The sequence below is a fragment of the Sphaeramia orbicularis genome, chromosome 17 (assembly GCF_902148855.1).
Source record: "Sphaeramia orbicularis chromosome 17, fSphaOr1.1, whole genome shotgun sequence".
NCBI lineage: Eukaryota > Metazoa > Chordata > Actinopteri > Kurtiformes > Apogonidae > Sphaeramia > Sphaeramia orbicularis.
Window position 1 is genome coordinate 8,864,458 of NC_043973.1, and position 18,534 is coordinate 8,882,991.

Below are 18,534 nucleotides of genomic sequence, written 5' to 3' on the forward strand. Positions count from 1 at the left end.
TCTGAAAGTTTTTTTTATGGTCCCTTAGAAGTGGTGCAAGTTTCATGATTTTTTTTTTTTTTTTTTTAAATCTGATAAAAAGTAACATTGACTTCTTTCATCTGACTGTGACTGTACCAGAGAGCGGGAGGGAGAGGGAGACCCCTCTGATGGACGTATAGGATTTCTAATGCAATTTAAAAACCATTTCATATTTCTTTCATTACAGAAAACTATTATGTCTTTTGTTGTTGTTTTTTGACATCTCTGTAAAAAAAAAGAAGTCTGAAAGCACACAGATTATTCTGCATCTGAGGCAGTGTCATCTCAACTACCCGCACTACATGCACACCAAGGCTACCCACTGATTAAAGGTTTGATTATTTGACAGGGTTCGTTTGTATTAGTCGATATGTAGGATGGATGTGTATTTTAATGAAGCTGTGGGGGAAGTTGAATGATCTTGCAGTCAGGAAAAATCGACCTCTTCATTCAGATAAATCTTTAAACTGCCATAATACACCAGTGTACGATTTTCTGATTATCCATCCCAGTTAATCGCATTGAGAAAATCAAATACACTACAGTTTTCATCCTGCTGGTCTCCCACATATGAAATCCATCTAAATGTATTCTTTCCCTTGCAGGAGGATATCAAATTCATGGCTGAGCACTGGCTGGTTCACTATGACCATCGCCCTGGAGCTGTGTGATAGGATCAATGTCTATGGCATGGTTGCCCCTGACTTCTGCAGGTGAGACAGTGGACCTGAATGTAAAACATCATCAGTACCATCACTAAGAAATACAGCTGTATTTGCAGTCGCTTCAAGTCTGTACAAATTCACAGCAGCACAGCAGAGTCGACTGATAAGAAAGATGAAAACTGTAAATATTCAGGCAGCTGATAAACAAATGTCAATATGGTTGGAGATGTTTTTGAAATGCTTAAATTGCCTGAGTATTAGTAGAAAAATCCTCAATAAGAAGCTAGTGCTCCAGATTTTGAGATTGCACAGTTATATAATTTTTGTGAGTCTTGAGAAAGGAAAAAAAGGTCTATCTATCTATCTATCTATCTATCTATCTATCTATCTATCTATCTATCTATCTATCTATCTATCTATCTATCTATCTATCTATCTATCTATCTATCTATCTATCTATCTATCTATCTGTCTGTCTGTCTGTCTGTCTGTCTGTCTGTCTGTCTGTCTGTCTGTCTGTCTGTCTGTCTGTCTGTCTGTCTGTCTGTCTGTCTATCTATCTATGCATCTTGTTTAAGCCAGTGACAATTAATCAGTGTCCTTGTGGCTCAATAAATTCAATCAGTCAATGAGGACTGAGCAGTAACATCTGATTTCTTTATTGTGGCCGATAAGAGTATGCTTACATTGCAGATAAAAGTGGTTGAAATTCAGTATTTTCATTCATATGTGACTCAGATTTTTTTCCATGACAGTGTAAGGACAGATCATATGGAATCTGACCTTTTCAATCCCAATCTTATCCATATTCTATATCAGACACAGATCTGATTTTTTTGACATGCACCCTTGGCCTAAAAAGTCAGATTTCTACACTATATTAAATTTAGCCACAAATCTACACAGGAAGGAATCCAAAAAGTACTACAAAGTAGTTCAAATTAGGATTTCACTGTTCCCACATTTTCAGGTTTTATATGGAATCAAATTCCCAGGCCTCGGGTATCAGCTAATACTATCCTATCCAATACTAGTGTTTAATTAATAGGAAACATGTCTCATTGTATGCAAGAAACTGGGATCATTCTAATATATGAAAAGAAGCGTCAGGCTTTGCTTTAAGTGCTCTCTAATGCCCCATCCACACTAATACAGATTTTGCAAAAAACTATATTTTTGTCTACATTTTGGTCTTTCGATGTCGATACATGATCAGCGTTTTAGATTGCAAAAACTGAGGTTTTTAAAAAACGCTCTCCAAGATTAAGATTTTTAATGTCTTTGTTTGCATCCATATGGACAGAGAAAACAAAGAGATTGGAAAATGATGGTGTCACACTCCATTTTGCACATGTCTGTTACAGTATTGTGTAATGAACCTGAACCTGAAACATTAATCAAATCAAAGTTTATTTATATAGCACTTTACAACAACATAAAGAAGCTCAAAGTGCTCTACATCTAAAAGCATGATTAAATTATAAGATAGAAACAGGTTAGTCAAGTACCATAAATATGCATAAAGCAATAGGACACAACACACAATGATAAAAGAGACCACAGATTAAAACCTAATAGTGTCTCAGTGCTAAGGGTTAAAAGCCAGTCTAAATAGGTGAGTCTTTAATCTGGACTTGAACAAGGGCAGGTTGGTGAGGACTCGCAAGTCAGGAGGCAGCGGGTTCCACAGTTTTGATGCAGCAACAGCAAATGAATGATCACCCCATTGTTTATATCGGGACCTAGGGACATCCAAACCCATTTGAGAGGACGATCGGAGGGCTCTGCTGGGGCGGTGAACTGTTAAAATCTTAGATAAATAGGGAGGAGCTAGACCATTTAAAGCTTTAAAAACAAACATTAAAATTTTAAAAATCAATGCGATGGCGGACTGGGAGCCAGTGGAGAGAAGAGAGGATGGGGCTAGTGTGGTTGTTGTAGCTGGAGGAGTTGGTCAAGAAATGGGCAGCTGCATTTTGTACAAGTTGTAAGCAATGGAGTGAGGACTGAGTGAGACCATAATAAAGTGCATTACAGTAGTCAAGATGTGAGCTGATAAAAGCATGGATCGCTCTCTCCAGATCACTGCGAGAGAGGAATGGCTTCACTTGGGCCAAAAGACGATGCTGGAAAAAACTTGCTTTAACAACTGCATTAATCTGTTTATCAAGCTTCAGTTGACTGTCTTAAATCACTCCTAGGTTACTGACAGCCTGACATTAGGTGAATAAATCAGTGTATGACCTGCAGTAGATCAAGGTCAGCATAGAGACCTTTGGAAGATGGAGAGAACCAGTGCTATGGACAAATCCACATCATGCAAGAAATACACTTCAATAACCAAAACCAAAAGTATGGCAACTTAAGTTGTCATTGGTGCGCACCTTAATGAAATATTAAATCCTCTGCATCTACTGCATCCTGTATTACTCACAGTGTCCACAGTTTTATGTCCAACAGAAACCAATAGCTTGTCTGAGCAACTGTTCCAGTGTGTTGTCGTTTTTGAGTTATGTGGAAAGAGGTGTTTTGAAAATTAAGGTCATGGAGAGATTAAAAAGAATTTTCAGAAAAACATCTGTAATAATATGGACAGGGCATAACATGCAACAAAAGAATGTAGCAAATATAAAAATGTATGGAATTATTTTAAAATAGTAAGTAATTATCAAATAGCAACTTGGTAAAAAAAATTTGAGTTGGTGTGCCATAATAAAGTACCTCAAGTCTTTTGTCATCAGTGGGGATTTATTTTTGTACAAACTTATTTTGTAGAACGCTGAATTAATTTAATGAGTTGCTTACTTTAATTACTGGTCATATGCAATTTTATAAGGTCGAATAGAATTGTTTTCTGTGTGTAGATTCTTTGGTGCTTATCTCACATACAACTGAACTAAAAACGTCATCCTAAGGATCTAACAGTTGTAACAATACCTGAGCCAGAGGGTTTTCTTTTTTTGTAAAACACTAAATTCATTAACAACAATAATAATTAGGTTTTAGCCTTAAAAATATTTTGGTTAAAGAGCCTCTGCACATTGGGTAACTACCAATGCTGTTGCATTAAAACAAAGACAGTGACTATTTTACAGCACAGTGAGTACTAGATAAAAAAAACATATTTTTATTTTAAAGTAAGGTTTGGTTGATGCAACATTTATTTGTCATGGAGTGTTTATATTTTTGTATTAGTGTATTTGCTGAAGGAAATAACTTCTGAACTCATCTCCAGGAGAAAAACCTGATCTGAACAAAAAATCTGAAATGACCAATATGGCTTGCAGTATGAGATTTCATTTCATTGTGAACTGGTCACCGTCCTGAACTGGCCTGCATGTGCTAAGGAACATGTCCACATAAACAGTTCACTGATGGAAATATGGAGCATCACAGATGCTGAAGTCACCTTTTATGGTTTCATTTATTAGTTGATGTGCAGTGAATTCATGAATACCCAAATACTCAGCCCTGTTTATAGGGTGTTTAGCTTTTACATTGCATAGACATTACATTCTTAAACCAAATGCTTGACGTTGTTTTTCCACCATCACACTTTTACTTCTTCACCATTTGACACACAGCACAAAAGTCTGAAATCTTTGGTCTCTGTACTCCCTTACCTGCACACTTTCAGCAAAATTGGATCTGGTTTCACATAAACTCAGATATTATATGAAGGTAATAGATGTAATAAGAAGGCTGTTGGTCTGTACTAACGTATCAAATTTTATGTGGTGTGATACAATAGTGGCAAAATTCTACAGGCATGACTACATCTTTAATTATTGAATGAGGATGTTCATGATATGTAATTGCAGGGCATTAGAATGATTGATTTTATCATCCTCTTTCACTGTTAATTTTTTCCCTCATAAATCTTTTCATATTGCGAGCTGCTCTGGGTTGTCAAACTGCAGCAACATAGTGAAACATATTAAATTAGTTTGTCAGAATGATTATAATGTGAACTGATCTCCATGCACAAAAGAAGAATAACAAAGATGTCATACACCTCACACTGTCCTCTGTAAGTAAACATGAGGCCACTGAATGCAGTGTTAATGGTTCTAGTTCTAAGCTAATGTGTAGTTAAAGCAGCTGAATTCTTGATCAGATGATAATGAAGGCAACACTGCGGCCACATTTGGCCATTTGTTTGGATATACTTCAAAAACAGTTCTCTCAAGTTTCTCCAGTTCAGAAATATCGCCTCAAGTATATTTGAGGAGAGGTGGCCAGGTGTATGTGCAAGAATATGCATAGTGGTTATGTGTGTACATAGCCAATTGTAGTTATTTATTTATTCATCAGTCAGCTGATGAATAAATGTGTGATAATGTTTGATATGAGTCGACCTGAAAAACTGCTGTGGTTTTTGAAGGGGGACAAAAGGATAAAATCATGCAAAAGTCAGACTCCAACTTCCCAGGTGATAACCCAAGGATCCACTCAACCACGATAAATGTGCTTGTTTGTTTGTTTGTTTTTTTAATTCAGCTTTTCTTTAACTTGATAAAGTCCCATTGAGATAGAGATCTCTTTTACAAGGGCAACATGGCCCTCGACCTGGTCAGCAGCACACACCATGATGAAAAACAGGTTAAAAGAACAGCGATAACAATACATAAATAAATAAATAAAAACAGGCAATAATTTAGTAAAAACACTAAGTAATAAGAAAAGTTTGACAATGTAGTGCAATGTAGGAGCCTTGCATTACCTATGTTGCCAAATACCAGTGTGGTGACTTGCTTCGTACATTTACAATATCTGTGGAAAAACAAAAATGTAGACCTGTATTCGATTTAGAAGTGTGGCAGAATCATAGTCTAGGTTATTTTTTTGCAGGTCATACTTTTATCTGCTGTCTGAACCCAGGCTTGGGTCAGGATTGTAGCCTCTATTATGTAAAAAAAAAAAAAATAAGGTAGTGAAAGACTATCACTGTGAAGCTGGTTCTGCAAATGGATGTATTATAAGCACCTTTTTAATACACCCACAGAGTTACACACAGTTTTAGCACAAAAGCTTTGTGTAGAAAAAGTGGACAGGCTTCAACTATGCTCTGTTTTTTGTAGTAATTTCTAGGTTGAAATCACATCATTAAAGAAATTAAACTTTGCTGATCTAACTACCTGGTTTTCCCTCATTGTTTCATCCATTTAATTTGGCTATATTTTATTAGTTTACAGCCTCCTGCAGCTGGGATTTAATTTATTCATAAAATCACAGACACACAATGTCTGGTTTCATGATGAATTATCAAACAATTAAATGATGCATTAGAGGTTTTAGCTACTGAAGGCTACAAAAGAGCATCTATTTTTGAATTCAGGCAAAAAAAAAAGACTGGATTTACAATGAGATGGCCTTCCTTGACATTTTGTAATGTTTTTAGATTATTCTCTATGGAAATGTAAGCTCCAGCCCATCAGCAGTAACAGCCTATGTTAACAATAAGCATATTCATGATATGAGGGATACTACTATATACTGTTACTCTGTAAGGTGCATCACAGTACAAGGATAATATCAAGAAATGTGGCTTCTTTTGTGAGACTAGTGCAGGTGTAATACTTAAAATTTGAAGCAGGAGAACACTGAAACAGCGGATGCTTGTGCTTCGGTTTATTGTTAGTAGTTAGCATGCATTGGCCTCATTAGCAATGAAAAGATGGAAAATAAATTGAAAAGCTTTGTTTGCATCCGGTAACCATTGTACATACATCATCTTGCATCCTCTTACATGTTATCTGCCTTTCTATTAAAATTATGACTTGCATGAATTATCTAATTATATAATGTTATATTGCATTAATTCATATTAGGAACATCAATATATTTTCTGGGCCTCAACTCCAGTCAACACAAGGACATTAACTAACAGCTAATAGAACACTAAAGATCCAAGACTAAAGAATTGTAGACAAATTCCATGTTGAATGTTGTAATGACCCCACGGGCACCACATTTGACAATGAGTGCTGCCCTGCACTTTTACCCCTGTTGCTCCCTACTTCCTTCCCAGTATCACTATCCCCTCACTTCACCTGTATTAGCCTCTCCTACCTGCCCCCATGACCATGCACTGACCCCAAATGACCCTAATGCTTCAACACTGATTTAACCTTGAAAATGAGGGTCAAGGTTAACACCCAAACAAGTCTTCCAAGAGCTTCAGAGGTTTCATTAAATACCAAACATGAAGGGCATTAAATGATTTAGTGAAGAGTAGTCACATTGTTGCTGACGGACAGACAGACAAATGGACAGACAGACAGATGCTACAGGGTACAACAACACCCCTGTGGCTAATGGCTGGCTGAAGGGAAAAAAAAAAGATCTTGTTTTTGACAGGATTTCACATTTCTCTGGTCTTGTGAGTGGATATTACAGAGAGGAAGGACTCTGTTAAAACATGCATGTATGTCACCCCCTTCTCCCAAAAAAGGGGGTGGGGGGTTATTTCTCCCACTCTCTGCAACAAACTAATTCGAACTAATGAGGCATCATTTGTCGAGTTTAATGGTTTGACTTACAGTCTATGGCTCATCCATCTCAGCAACCACAGACCAGAACAGTGGGATTTCATTAGGCAAACAGAACTAATGTTAATAGATTTGTCACAAAAAAAGGAACAAACTGTAAAGTGTGGCACATTTTATCCTCACTTCGTGATTTATTCAATAATCATATCTTATTTTGAGTTTGGGTGCAAAATCAAATTTAATCCTGGTGATAATAAAGAAGGAATGGTGGTTCATTACATTGCAGCAATCATTGACTTAAGCTGATTCGTAGACATTCTTATGCGTCTCTTGACAAGTGAAGATTATACTGGATGTGACTTGACGGAGAATTTAATTAAATTAGTATTTTGTTACATGAAGTACAAGTAGGGCTGGGCAATAAAACGATCACGATATATATCACGAAATAACTTTTCCTTGATAGAAATATGAGTCATGTTCGATACAATTTCAATAGAATTCATTCGCCCTTGTTTTGACAGACATAAGAAAAGCCAATCATAATTAAGTAGAGCTGCACCAAACCAATCACACTAGAGCCACATCAAGTTAGGTTGACTTGACGCACACTGCATAGGCGTAAAAGTCAGGCACAGCAAACAAGCTACTGTTTGAGCTGCAGTGGGAAATAGTGTTCCCTCGGGAGAAAATTTGACCAAGAACTCGGGCGACCAGGTTACTGAAAAGTAGGGATGTAACAGTGCACTCGTTTGTATCGATCTGTTTTGGTTCGGGGCCTTCAATACAATAAGGAGGTGTACCAAATGAGTACATGTAGCCTATGTGAAGAACGGGAGTTGGACTTCCAAAGCTTATTAATTTTCAATTTCGGTTTACGCCAGTTACAGTAGTTACGGCAATTATGGAACGCACCCCCATGTATATACCCCCGCAATTGTTTTGTGAAGATTAGTTGTATTTCTGATAACACATCAAATTTCATAACATATTTAAGACCCATACAGTAGTGTAAAAACTTCAGCTGTAGAGTGACACTTCAGAATATGTTGCATTTTTACTTCAGTTTATTCATTTTAAACAAACAAAAGAATTTATTTGTCCATTTTGTTTCTGTTCTCCTGTAAAACTTGAAAGCTTTAAGATTTATTTTTTGGAATGAAGATTTTATTTATTTGGAGTTGACCAACAAATTTAATGGTCTATCTTGTTTGTGTTCTCTTTTAAAACTTGAAAGCTTTTTCCTGCTGGTCAGACTTTTACTTTAGTTTTAAATATATGCACCGTTTTATTTATCAGAGCAGTTGTATAATGTTCTTTAGCACATCTGTCATGTTCAACCTCTGACAGAAAATAAATCATATTTAAATCAAAAATAACATTCTGATGTCTTCACAACTAACTTATGAGTAATGTAAAATTTAAGCTTGACAAAAATTTGATTTGATTTATATCATGATACATATCGATATCATCTGATATGATAAAAATTAGCGTGATATGACTTTTTTCCATATCGCCAAGCCCTAAGTATAAGTATTCTTAATGCCAAAACAGACCCTAAATAACATGTTATAGCATATTCTTTGCACTGATTAGTTTCATTAGTGCTGCAAAACAGTCCCATGTTTCTAAGCTGTAACTGCTCTGCGTAGTTATGTTGTTGTTGCCTTTTGTTTTTTAAGTACGTTCCTTACATTTCACTTTATGAACAATACAAAAAACCTACCGAGATCTTCTAACAGTCTTCATTTTAATCACAGTGTGTAGCATTTCAACTGTTATTTTTTGCAGCCAGTATATGTACAGAAAGCAGGGCTCTGTCATATCAGGGCCCTTTCATGCTGTTTGTTTGTATATCAGACACTGAAACATCAAAACCAAAACATTTGGGGTTTTACCAAAATCTGACTGAAAGAAAGAGGGATAGAAAAGTAATATCTTTTTTCTGTCTTGTTCAAAACCAAAGTGGAAAGACACACTTTACCTAAACTTTAAAAGGAAATGGGTTTTGGAACCTTTTGAGGATACACTTGTGGAAACTCTTGAACTGGGTTTAAACAAAGAGCAGAGTTTTGACCAGAAATTTCTGCATGTAAGAAACCAGCTCAGTCCTACCTTCTGCAAGGTCTTCACTCATTTTATTATTCAGTTGAGAGAAAAGTAAGAGAAGCAAACATATGCTGGTAGATGGTGTGCATAATGCAATATAATGTTCTTACTGCGTTGGAGTATACAATGAGATTCGTCAATATCTCACCAGAAATAGCCACAGGCTTGTTGTCCAAATAAAACTTATGTGAAACACATACACACAGTGGAAATTGTGTATGCATAAGGTGATGGTGTGATGATTATCATATGAAGATAAATGACTACATAGATTTGTTGCGTGGACTGGTTGAAAATGCTGCGAGATGAAATACATCATTATTTTGTTGGCATCTGCGCTGTTGGATGCTAAAAGTATGAAAAATATTCACTTGAGGACCGTAATTGTTTGAAATAAAACAGCATTTGTCCAAATTTAAACTGTCAAAATAATAGGAGCAGTGTAATTTTATCATTTAAGAAATGCCTTGAATACTGGCCTTTTCAAAATCTAAAAACCTCATGCTCACTGCATGCTTTAGCTAGCAGGATTATTTAGCTTTCTCATTAATGGGCTTTCCTGCTAAAATCAGACAGTGTGTAGCCATTCAGAATATTGTCGCACTAGTTTTAATCACAGGTTGGACATAAATAGTGGACAAAGCCTCTGTGGTTCCACCCGTTGGTTTGTGGAGTGTCCTGTTGAAGACATGAGAGCGCAGCTATCATGTTGGTTCTCAGATGCATCCATGGAGCATCTCTATAAAATCCTGCCCCTTTAGATAAACGTTCATTACAGTCACTGGTGAGAAACAAGTTATTTTTTTCCCCTTTGAAGTATGCCATCATTTACACATATAATGTTTGTCGGTTTACAAGATCATTTTAGAAGCCAAAAAAGTTGCAGTTTGTTGTTTAACTGCTGTAGTATCAGACAGTGAAAATAAGTAAATATAAAGACTGCAAATCTCAAATTGGTGAAGGTGTCATCATGGGAAATGTCTCTCTACACGATCTGTTGTGAGTCACTGAAAATGTATTTGCAATTTCAACATGACCAGACGAAACTTAAGGTAAAATTTGGTGATGCAATAATAAATGTTTTTTTACCATTTTTGTCACCAACCACGACTTTCTGGACTTTTAAAATTATCATCCTTTGTAAATGGGGATCATTTAAATGGGACCACAAAATTATTTGTGTCTTGCAACTGACCAGCATTCATATTTTTTCCAAAGATATTCCCTGAAAGAAGGTTTCTGTCTATCCACTGGTCCACATTACATTAAAATGTAATGTCTGAGCAATGGAACAGAGTGTTGTGAAATTTGGCACACATGCTCACTATACTGGTGGCCAAAGGTTAAAGGTCAAGCTCTTTTTTTTAAACTTAATTTTTATTTAGTTTTGCTCATGGAAATATACATTTAAATATCTAATCAAACATTCCCATATGGCACACATGAAAAAAAGGATACCTGCAGTAGATGTTGATTACAGTTAATCACAAATGAAACATGAATGACAAAAACACACATGTATACGACCACTTCTGAATGCTTATTGCATTAAAAGCTTAATTATGGGACTCCATCTCTTTGTAAATATCTCTCCCTGAATTCTAAGTACATATGTAATTTGCTCCATCTGATAGATTTGCCCCACTTTCTCAATCCAAATGTTATATGTGTGAGGTTCAGGTTTCAACCACTTGATAGTGATGCATTTGATGGCTGCCATTAGTAAAATTTGCAAGGGGTATTTTCGGTTATTTCCCTCTAGATCAGGGGTCTCAAACTCAGATCCTCGAGGGCCGGTATCCTGCATGTTTTAGTTGTTTCCCTCCTCCAGCACACCTGACGGTCGTTATCAGGCTTCTGCAGAGCTTGATAATAGGCTTATCATTTGAATCAGGTGTGTTGGAAGAGGGATACATCTAAAACATGCAGGATACCGGCCCTCGACGATCTGAGTTTGAGACCCCTGCTCTAGATCAAGCTCATTTTGACCTCATGTTTGTCCATTCGTGTGGGCACATGTTAAAATGCCTTAAGAGAAATTTCCCTAATTTAGACTTCAGGATGAAGTGGCTAGGTTTTTGGTGAACAAATGTCAAGGTTGTTGTGACTTCATTGACCACATTTTTAGTCATAACTGCTGGTAACTGAGAGATTTGCATGAACAAATTATGATGCAGGGATAGTGGACAACTCTGACTGAACATACGGTTGCTATATGTCAACAAGTGGCCATATTTAGATAAGATGGTGCAGCTGGAGAAGAATGAAGGGTGAAACTCAACAAACTTACTGAAAACACCAATGACATCAACTAACAGTGTCAAGTTAAAGACCACTATTCAGTGAATGCCAGCACATAGTGTTTTAGATAACAGTCAATTTTGCCTAATGTCTAAATGTTGTGTGTTTTCTGTTGTTACTTTACTTTTTGAGTTTTCTGTCCTTGCTTTGTTTGTCAAAGCACATTTATTTGTTTTAAGGTTTTGTATAGATAAAGTTAGTTCAGTCAACTTTGACTATTCTTCACTTTGAAAGAACAATATTTGTATGATGAATGAAAAAAAAAAGCCAGAGCAGTGCTACCATGTTAATTCTGCGCGTTTGTCTACAAAACTATTAACAATTGTAGAGAATGAAGACCCCTGAAATAGTGACACAATTTTACATTAATAACTAATTTGGTGCTGATCATACACTGAATGGGTTTCAGCTCATCTCATATCAAACCTGACTGGAATGTAATGCAGTAGAGACCAAAAAGATGTGGGTTAGAAGAGTCATGAAATACACTAGGTGACATTTCAATAATCTTACATGCTGACAATGGGCCTCACTCACTAATATGTGCATGGAAATGTTCTTACTTTGCACACAAAATAAGTGTGTATACGCAAATCACATGGGATTCATGACACCTGTGCAAAGGCCAATTTTGTTCTCACCACCTTGTGTATGTGTGTGAATCAGAATCACTCTACATTGACAGGCACATGCTCGCAATTTGTGATTAGCATACTACCATGCCCCCATTTCTCCATAAGGAAGCCGCTTGCCTAGAGTTGATTTGTGAATGAAGGAAGTGGTTACATGAGGAGAGATGTAAATTTCACAGTTTGTTAGAAGCGATGGTGCCAAAAGGCAAAAAACAAAAGAACCACAACCACAGAAATCGAAACAATTGTGTCCGAGGTGGAAGCCAGAAAAGAAATACTTCTCAAGAGTGTCTCCTCGGGGGTGAAGATGGTAAAAAAAACAAAACAAAATTATGCTTAGACCGCAATAACCAGGGTTGTCAACATAGTATCCCCGGAGAGGCACACTGTGCACTGGACTGCAGTTCATCAATTTAAAAAATAATTTTACAAGTCAAGGGCTGTTTTCATCCCAATTTTCCCCCTTCCTGACCAAGGACGGCAAACCCCAGATTATTTTTGTCTTATAAGATTACCCTATAAGATTATCCTGTGGTCTGAGGTGTGTTAAGAGTGAATTTGTCCCGATAATCAGCTCCGAAACGGGTCGGGGCCGACAATCGTAAATATTAAACTTGTTCAATACTTACGACGAAAAATCTTCGTGTGTGGGGAAAGCCGACGACTCTTGAGCAGAGTCATGCATGGCTCTACTTCTCCAAACCTGCACCCACCCATACCCGTACATTAGAGCCACAACCCGACCCATGATTAAACACATTGTCCACACAGTAACTCACTTTTCAGTGCTTTATTTCTGGCTAAAATGCACACCATCAATAAATCTCTAATATGTGTGCTGCTCAATGACATCTTTGGCCAGATATAAACCAAGGTACCCACCCACATTTTTCATAATTTTTCCCATGCCTCTGAAAATTCTCTGTTATTTTTTACCAGTTCCCGCATGTTTTTGCGGGTTACCCTACCCAGTGCAGGACTCTGCTCCCGAGTCATGCTGTGTTTCTTCTTCTTCATTTTTGTTAGATCACGTTTGATTTCTGGCTTGGAGGACTAGATTCTAGATCAGTGGTGGGACAGAATAGTTATGTGTGTGGTGTGCCGTGTTGAGATTATCAGAGCACACCACACAGAGTACGATCAAAACTGTTCAATATCTGATTTTTTATCTTCATGTATGGCGTCTGTAACAGATAAAAAATCTTTCGAAAATCCTTATGTGTGTACCCCGCTTAAGTTACGTCCCAAGGAACACACTGGAAGGGGTGGAAACTGGGCTCTGTGTTAAACCAAATATAAAGCACTATACAATGCAGAAACTAATTTAAACTACCTGATCACTCTGAAAGGCTTTGAAATATTCACGTCATGATGAAGCAACACAACTGAATTTCCTCTCAGTGCAACTATGAACACCACAGATAATTATTCACTGATTGTATGTCTACGAGACTCATGAAGTGTTATTGTTGGAAGCTTCTGCAAAAGCATGGAGGCTCTTAATATAATGTATTAACAGATAAATGCTTATGGAAGATAAATTTTCATAATACATGGTATGTAATTAAGAATGCACATCCAATGTTTGCTTTTCACTTTTCTTGTGTTTTGTGTTAAAGGAGTTGTATGTAGGATTATGGCCAAAACTGGTACTGCAATCACATTCAAAATACTGTAGAGCGTGGTATCCCCTCTGCCTCCCCCCAGACTAGGGGTTGCCAGATCCATCATGAGCATCTACTACAGTGTTTTTCACCCTTGGGGTTGGGACCCCACGTGGGGTTGCCTTAAATTCAAATGGGGTCGCCTGAAATTTCTAGTAATTGATTAAAAATAGAAAAAGAAAAAAACTTACTAATAAAAAATATATGGTGAGCCAAAAAAGGCTGGGAACCACTGGTCTACTATGAGGAGCTACCATGGCAAGCGACGAGTCCTACACCGGTATTTATACCAGGCCCAGTCTTTTCACCCGGTCTTAGACGGTGTCCTCTCCTGGTGTCTTCCGGCCCTGAGAGAAGACACCGTGGCTCGAGTGAAGAGACTGCGGCCCGGGACTGGGTGAAAAGACCGTGCCACGGCTCTCAGTGGCTCTTACCAGGTGGTGAGACTGCGGGCCTGGGCCGTGGGAGACCACGGGAGAGTGGGCGTTGGTATTCAAATTCTTCTCCACTTTCAGCCGTCTCTTTGTTTCAAAAGCATCTCCTATACATATCCTTGGTTTGTCTCTCACTTTGTTATGACGTATTTGGGAAAAATAAGAGGTCTTTTAGGTTTAGTAACGTCAGACATTTGTGATCAGAAATGTTCTAACATGCAGCTCAGTGGGAACTGGCAACCTGGATGACTTCGTGATTGGGAGATAGGTGATGGACCATAACACAAAATGACAACATAAACATTACTTGTGGGGTGCCACTTAGCTTTTCAAATGCAAATATTCTGGCTGGACTACTATGGTCAGTGACATCAGTATTTGAAATGAACATGATTCCTTAATGTCTGGTGACATTCAGGGTCATTTTATGATTACTTGAAACAAAATACTTATATACAGCTCCTTTAATGTTTGTATAATCTCTATTGTAGCTATATGAGTGAATTGGAAAGTTCATCTTGTGCTGATATCTTCTGATATCTGATATTTCTCTCCAACCAAAAATTCCATGTTTTTTTGTCATAGCGAAAGTAGTTATATTTGTTTTACGCTGTTTCTTTAATAAGCTTTTTAATTTAGCATAGAGCAGCAGGTAGCATTCGAAGGTATTTAAAAAAGAAAAAAAAAAGTTAAATGTGGTTGCAAAGGCCCTGTAGAATGGCACACACATGAAACAAATAAATGCAGATGAGGGTGCCTCCCCCTGAAATGAAAAACACTCTTTGGTATCACATGCAGCTCAAGTGACTCATTAAAGTGTTGTTAAATGTAAGCTGTTTCTTCCTGCCCACCCATCCCCCCACCCCCCTGCAGGGAGCCTCAGCACCACTCTGTGCCCTACCACTACTATGAGCCGCGTGGTCCAGATGAATGTGCCATGTACATTTCCCACGAGCGAGGGCGGCGAGGCAGCCACCACCGCTTCATCACAGAGAAACGAGTCTTCGCCAAATGGGCACGGACGTTTGACATCCACTTCTACCAGCCGGACTGGAGCCCCCCACCTCTGACAGCCGCCAACCAAACGCTGGAGGGAACAATCGCACCCTTTGTACCCCAGAAGACGTGACTGGTGTGTGGTCTGAAACATATTTCAGACGTCCATCTCAGAGACACTCAGGACGGGGATGATGGCATGGGTCAGCTTGAACCAGGGGTCAATGGGCCATTAATCGACAGATGAAAAACACAAGCAGATAAGGACAAACATGAATGAAGATAAGCCCTGCTGATCCTGCTGAACTTTTTATGAACTTTCCTACTTTCTAGTGGCACTGCAGAGACAGTGGTGTGTTTTTGTTTACCGAGGTGGACAAGTTCACATCTGTACATCCCTTTTTTGAAAACCTCATAAAGTGAGCTTATACAAAGAGGCAACATCATCTTGCTTGCCATCATACATGCATGCAGTGTGTTTCTGTGGATTCTCTGACTTGTGTGTGCATCTGTATGTGTAGTATGAACGTGTATGTTTATCAGAGGATTCAGACTTGAGTGTGAGCTCTCCACAAAGCCTCTGTTAGATGAAGAATCAGTGCATCACTGCTGTTGGTTTACTGAAACAAAAATGGTAGTACAATCTAACTGCAGTCCAGGGGATGGCATAAACTGAATCCTGATAGTGTAGCTTGAGTCAAATTTGGCCTCTATACAAAGTATGACTTACAATCTTCTGCAATTTTGATTGAGGCGGTCAAGCTGAATGAGATTCTTTAGGCTTCTTTTGTCACGCAACAAAGTCTCTAACTCTTTTTAAAGCAGATATCTGAATTACTTCCCCAGCCTTCATTTATTCTGCCTTTCGGATGTGTGATGTGTAAGCCCACTAAAGTGTGACCTGAGTCAAACTTAGCAAGGCAGCACATCCCAGCTGAATGACAAGTGCATAACATTCATAGGAATGTATTCGTCTGCACCTCACGGGGCCCTGTATATGTATGTATCATAAGGCTTTGTCGGCTTCTGTCACCAGTTAATAGTGCGATTTATACAGCTACAAGCTGGATTTCCATGTAAATGCACAGCCATGTCACACAAGACAAGTGGGAGATTAAGATCGAGAGCAGAAGATGCAGCACCCGCATCCATTCCACTATAATCATCTGCCGCTGCTTCCGTGAGCCTGAATCACCTCACAGGAGAATAACACCTTTTGGAGGAATACTAAGTTTTCTCTCTTTTGTTAAACTAATAAGTACGGTACATGCCACACTTCCTTTCCCTCTTACATCCTCTATTTTCTCCTTATTTCTTCCTCTGTTAATAAGAATCAGGTGTCAGTCAGGAGAGAGCTGTGAGCGCTGTTGCTTTCTTAATGATACAACCTGGTGCTAAGTCCATATTGATTCTGGCCTCATCTTTGTAATGTAAGTAATGAGAGGAGAGATGCGTTGGGTCACACCACGTCATGTCTCCTCCATGGAGATAATGGCTTCTCATACATCACAAACAGCTGCAGGAGTGGGAGGAGTACATCACCTGGCTCTGCTGATGGATTTGTATGGCAGCAAACATGTGCACTGTTTTGTTTTGCTCAAACTTGACATGATATGAATTAGCAAAGTAATTAGCACTGTAATAGTTTAGGCCTCTGCCTGATTATCTGTCTGAGCCATTAATGTGTTATTTAGGCCTGTAAATTCTGATTATTTTAATTGGACACTATTTTTTTGATTAAATGGGTTATATGCAGTATTGATTTTCCAAATTATCAACAGCAGCGGGAAGTTGCACCCAGGGCAACCAAAACCTCCAATGAAGAGATGCTATATATCTACAGACTGTAACACTCACTGAATAAAGTATAAAGCTCATTGTTTGCACACATCTGTATTAGGGTATCATCAGGCAACTCACTGCTCCTAATGTGCTATTAGCTGATGCTATTGCTAGGTGCTGTGTGTATTAGGATGGGTGAAACGTAAAAATCGAATTTCCCTACAGGGATAATAAAGTGAGTTAACGTTTAACCTTTAAAATAAAACTGTGTCTAATAATCTTTTCATAAGTCACTGAGTTGGCTGAGCCAGAAAACAGCCACAGTAAAGCCATAAATTTCCTCCATCTCAATCACTTCTGTTTTTAGCAAATATATTAACAAAACATACTTTATGTCTTTATAACTTTCATAACCAAAATCACCAGTGCAGAAGAAATGCTGCATTTTCATCAAAACGCCTTCTTTTCATTTAGAGCTGTGTCCAGAGGTGAAAACAACAGCAATACTTTTTAACCTCCTAAGACCCAGCTATGGGTTTTTTGTCCACATTTGTGGACAAGAGTTTCACAACTTTATACACAAAAAAGAAAAGAAAACTGTCCACCACAAAGGACATTCCATAAAGATTTTAAAAACTGCATCTGAAAAAACTGTTGCATCATGATGTTTCCAATATAGGCACTTATTTAATAAAAAGCTTGTACTTTGCTGGCATTTCCTGGGCCTTAGGAGGTTAAATCAATTTGTTACTTTCTTTGACTGTGAAAGGTGTTTCTTAACACTTGTCATCCTCAAATTGGCCATTGAAATAGTTTTCAATGCCAAAGGGCAAGGACCTCAACTCCAGAGTAAAACAAATGAAAAAGTATCTTAAACCTGTAATGGGAGTGGTTCCAAAAAGCCTATTGAATTTCTAAAATCCTAAGTCAGTAGGTTTTTTCTAGGAGCCTCTCTGGGCTCATTCAGTGGATTTGGAACCTAGAATAAGTGCTCTGGTGTATTCTTCCTCTGTTTTTCCCCTCTGTAGTTCTTCTATTTAATACAACAAATTTTTCCTGACAGACAGCTCCTCTATAGTTACAATTAATAGGTTCCACTAACAAGACCGTAAAATTACCTTGTTACAGTTTGATGAAAAAGTCAGGAAGCTAGCATTTAGATTTATATTACCTCACCTTTGACCCTTTGAAGACAGCTCAAATCCTTTGTGTTCCTGCAACTCCTCCCATTTCGTTCAACTGTAGTGATGTCTAGGTCCAAAACTCCAACATGTTGTTAGTCAAACTGCAAACTACTGACTTAAAAGTGTCCTTATGGCTCCTCTCTCCAATAATTTTACAGTCTATGTTCAGCATCATGGGAGACCTGCAGAGTGACTCACTAGTCCTTACAGTGATCACATTTAATCACAGTCACAGTCACAGTAACACTGTCA

The 18,534-nt window shown here is 38.0% G+C and overlaps 1 protein-coding gene across 1 annotated transcript in view; it reads left to right on the forward strand.

Moving 5' to 3' along the window:
- The window catches only part of st6galnac5a (ST6 (alpha-N-acetyl-neuraminyl-2,3-beta-galactosyl-1,3)-N-acetylgalactosaminide alpha-2,6-sialyltransferase 5a), a 73,291-nt gene extending 55,704 nt beyond the window's left edge, over positions 1-17,587 (forward strand). Inside the window, 2 exon segments of the mRNA XM_030161128.1 lie at positions 627-734; positions 15,194-17,587. Coding sequence (XP_030016988.1) covers positions 627-734; positions 15,194-15,449 — 364 coding nt within the window. The 3' untranslated portion in view covers positions 15,450-17,587.
- Positions 17,588-18,534: the final 947 nt, after the last annotated feature.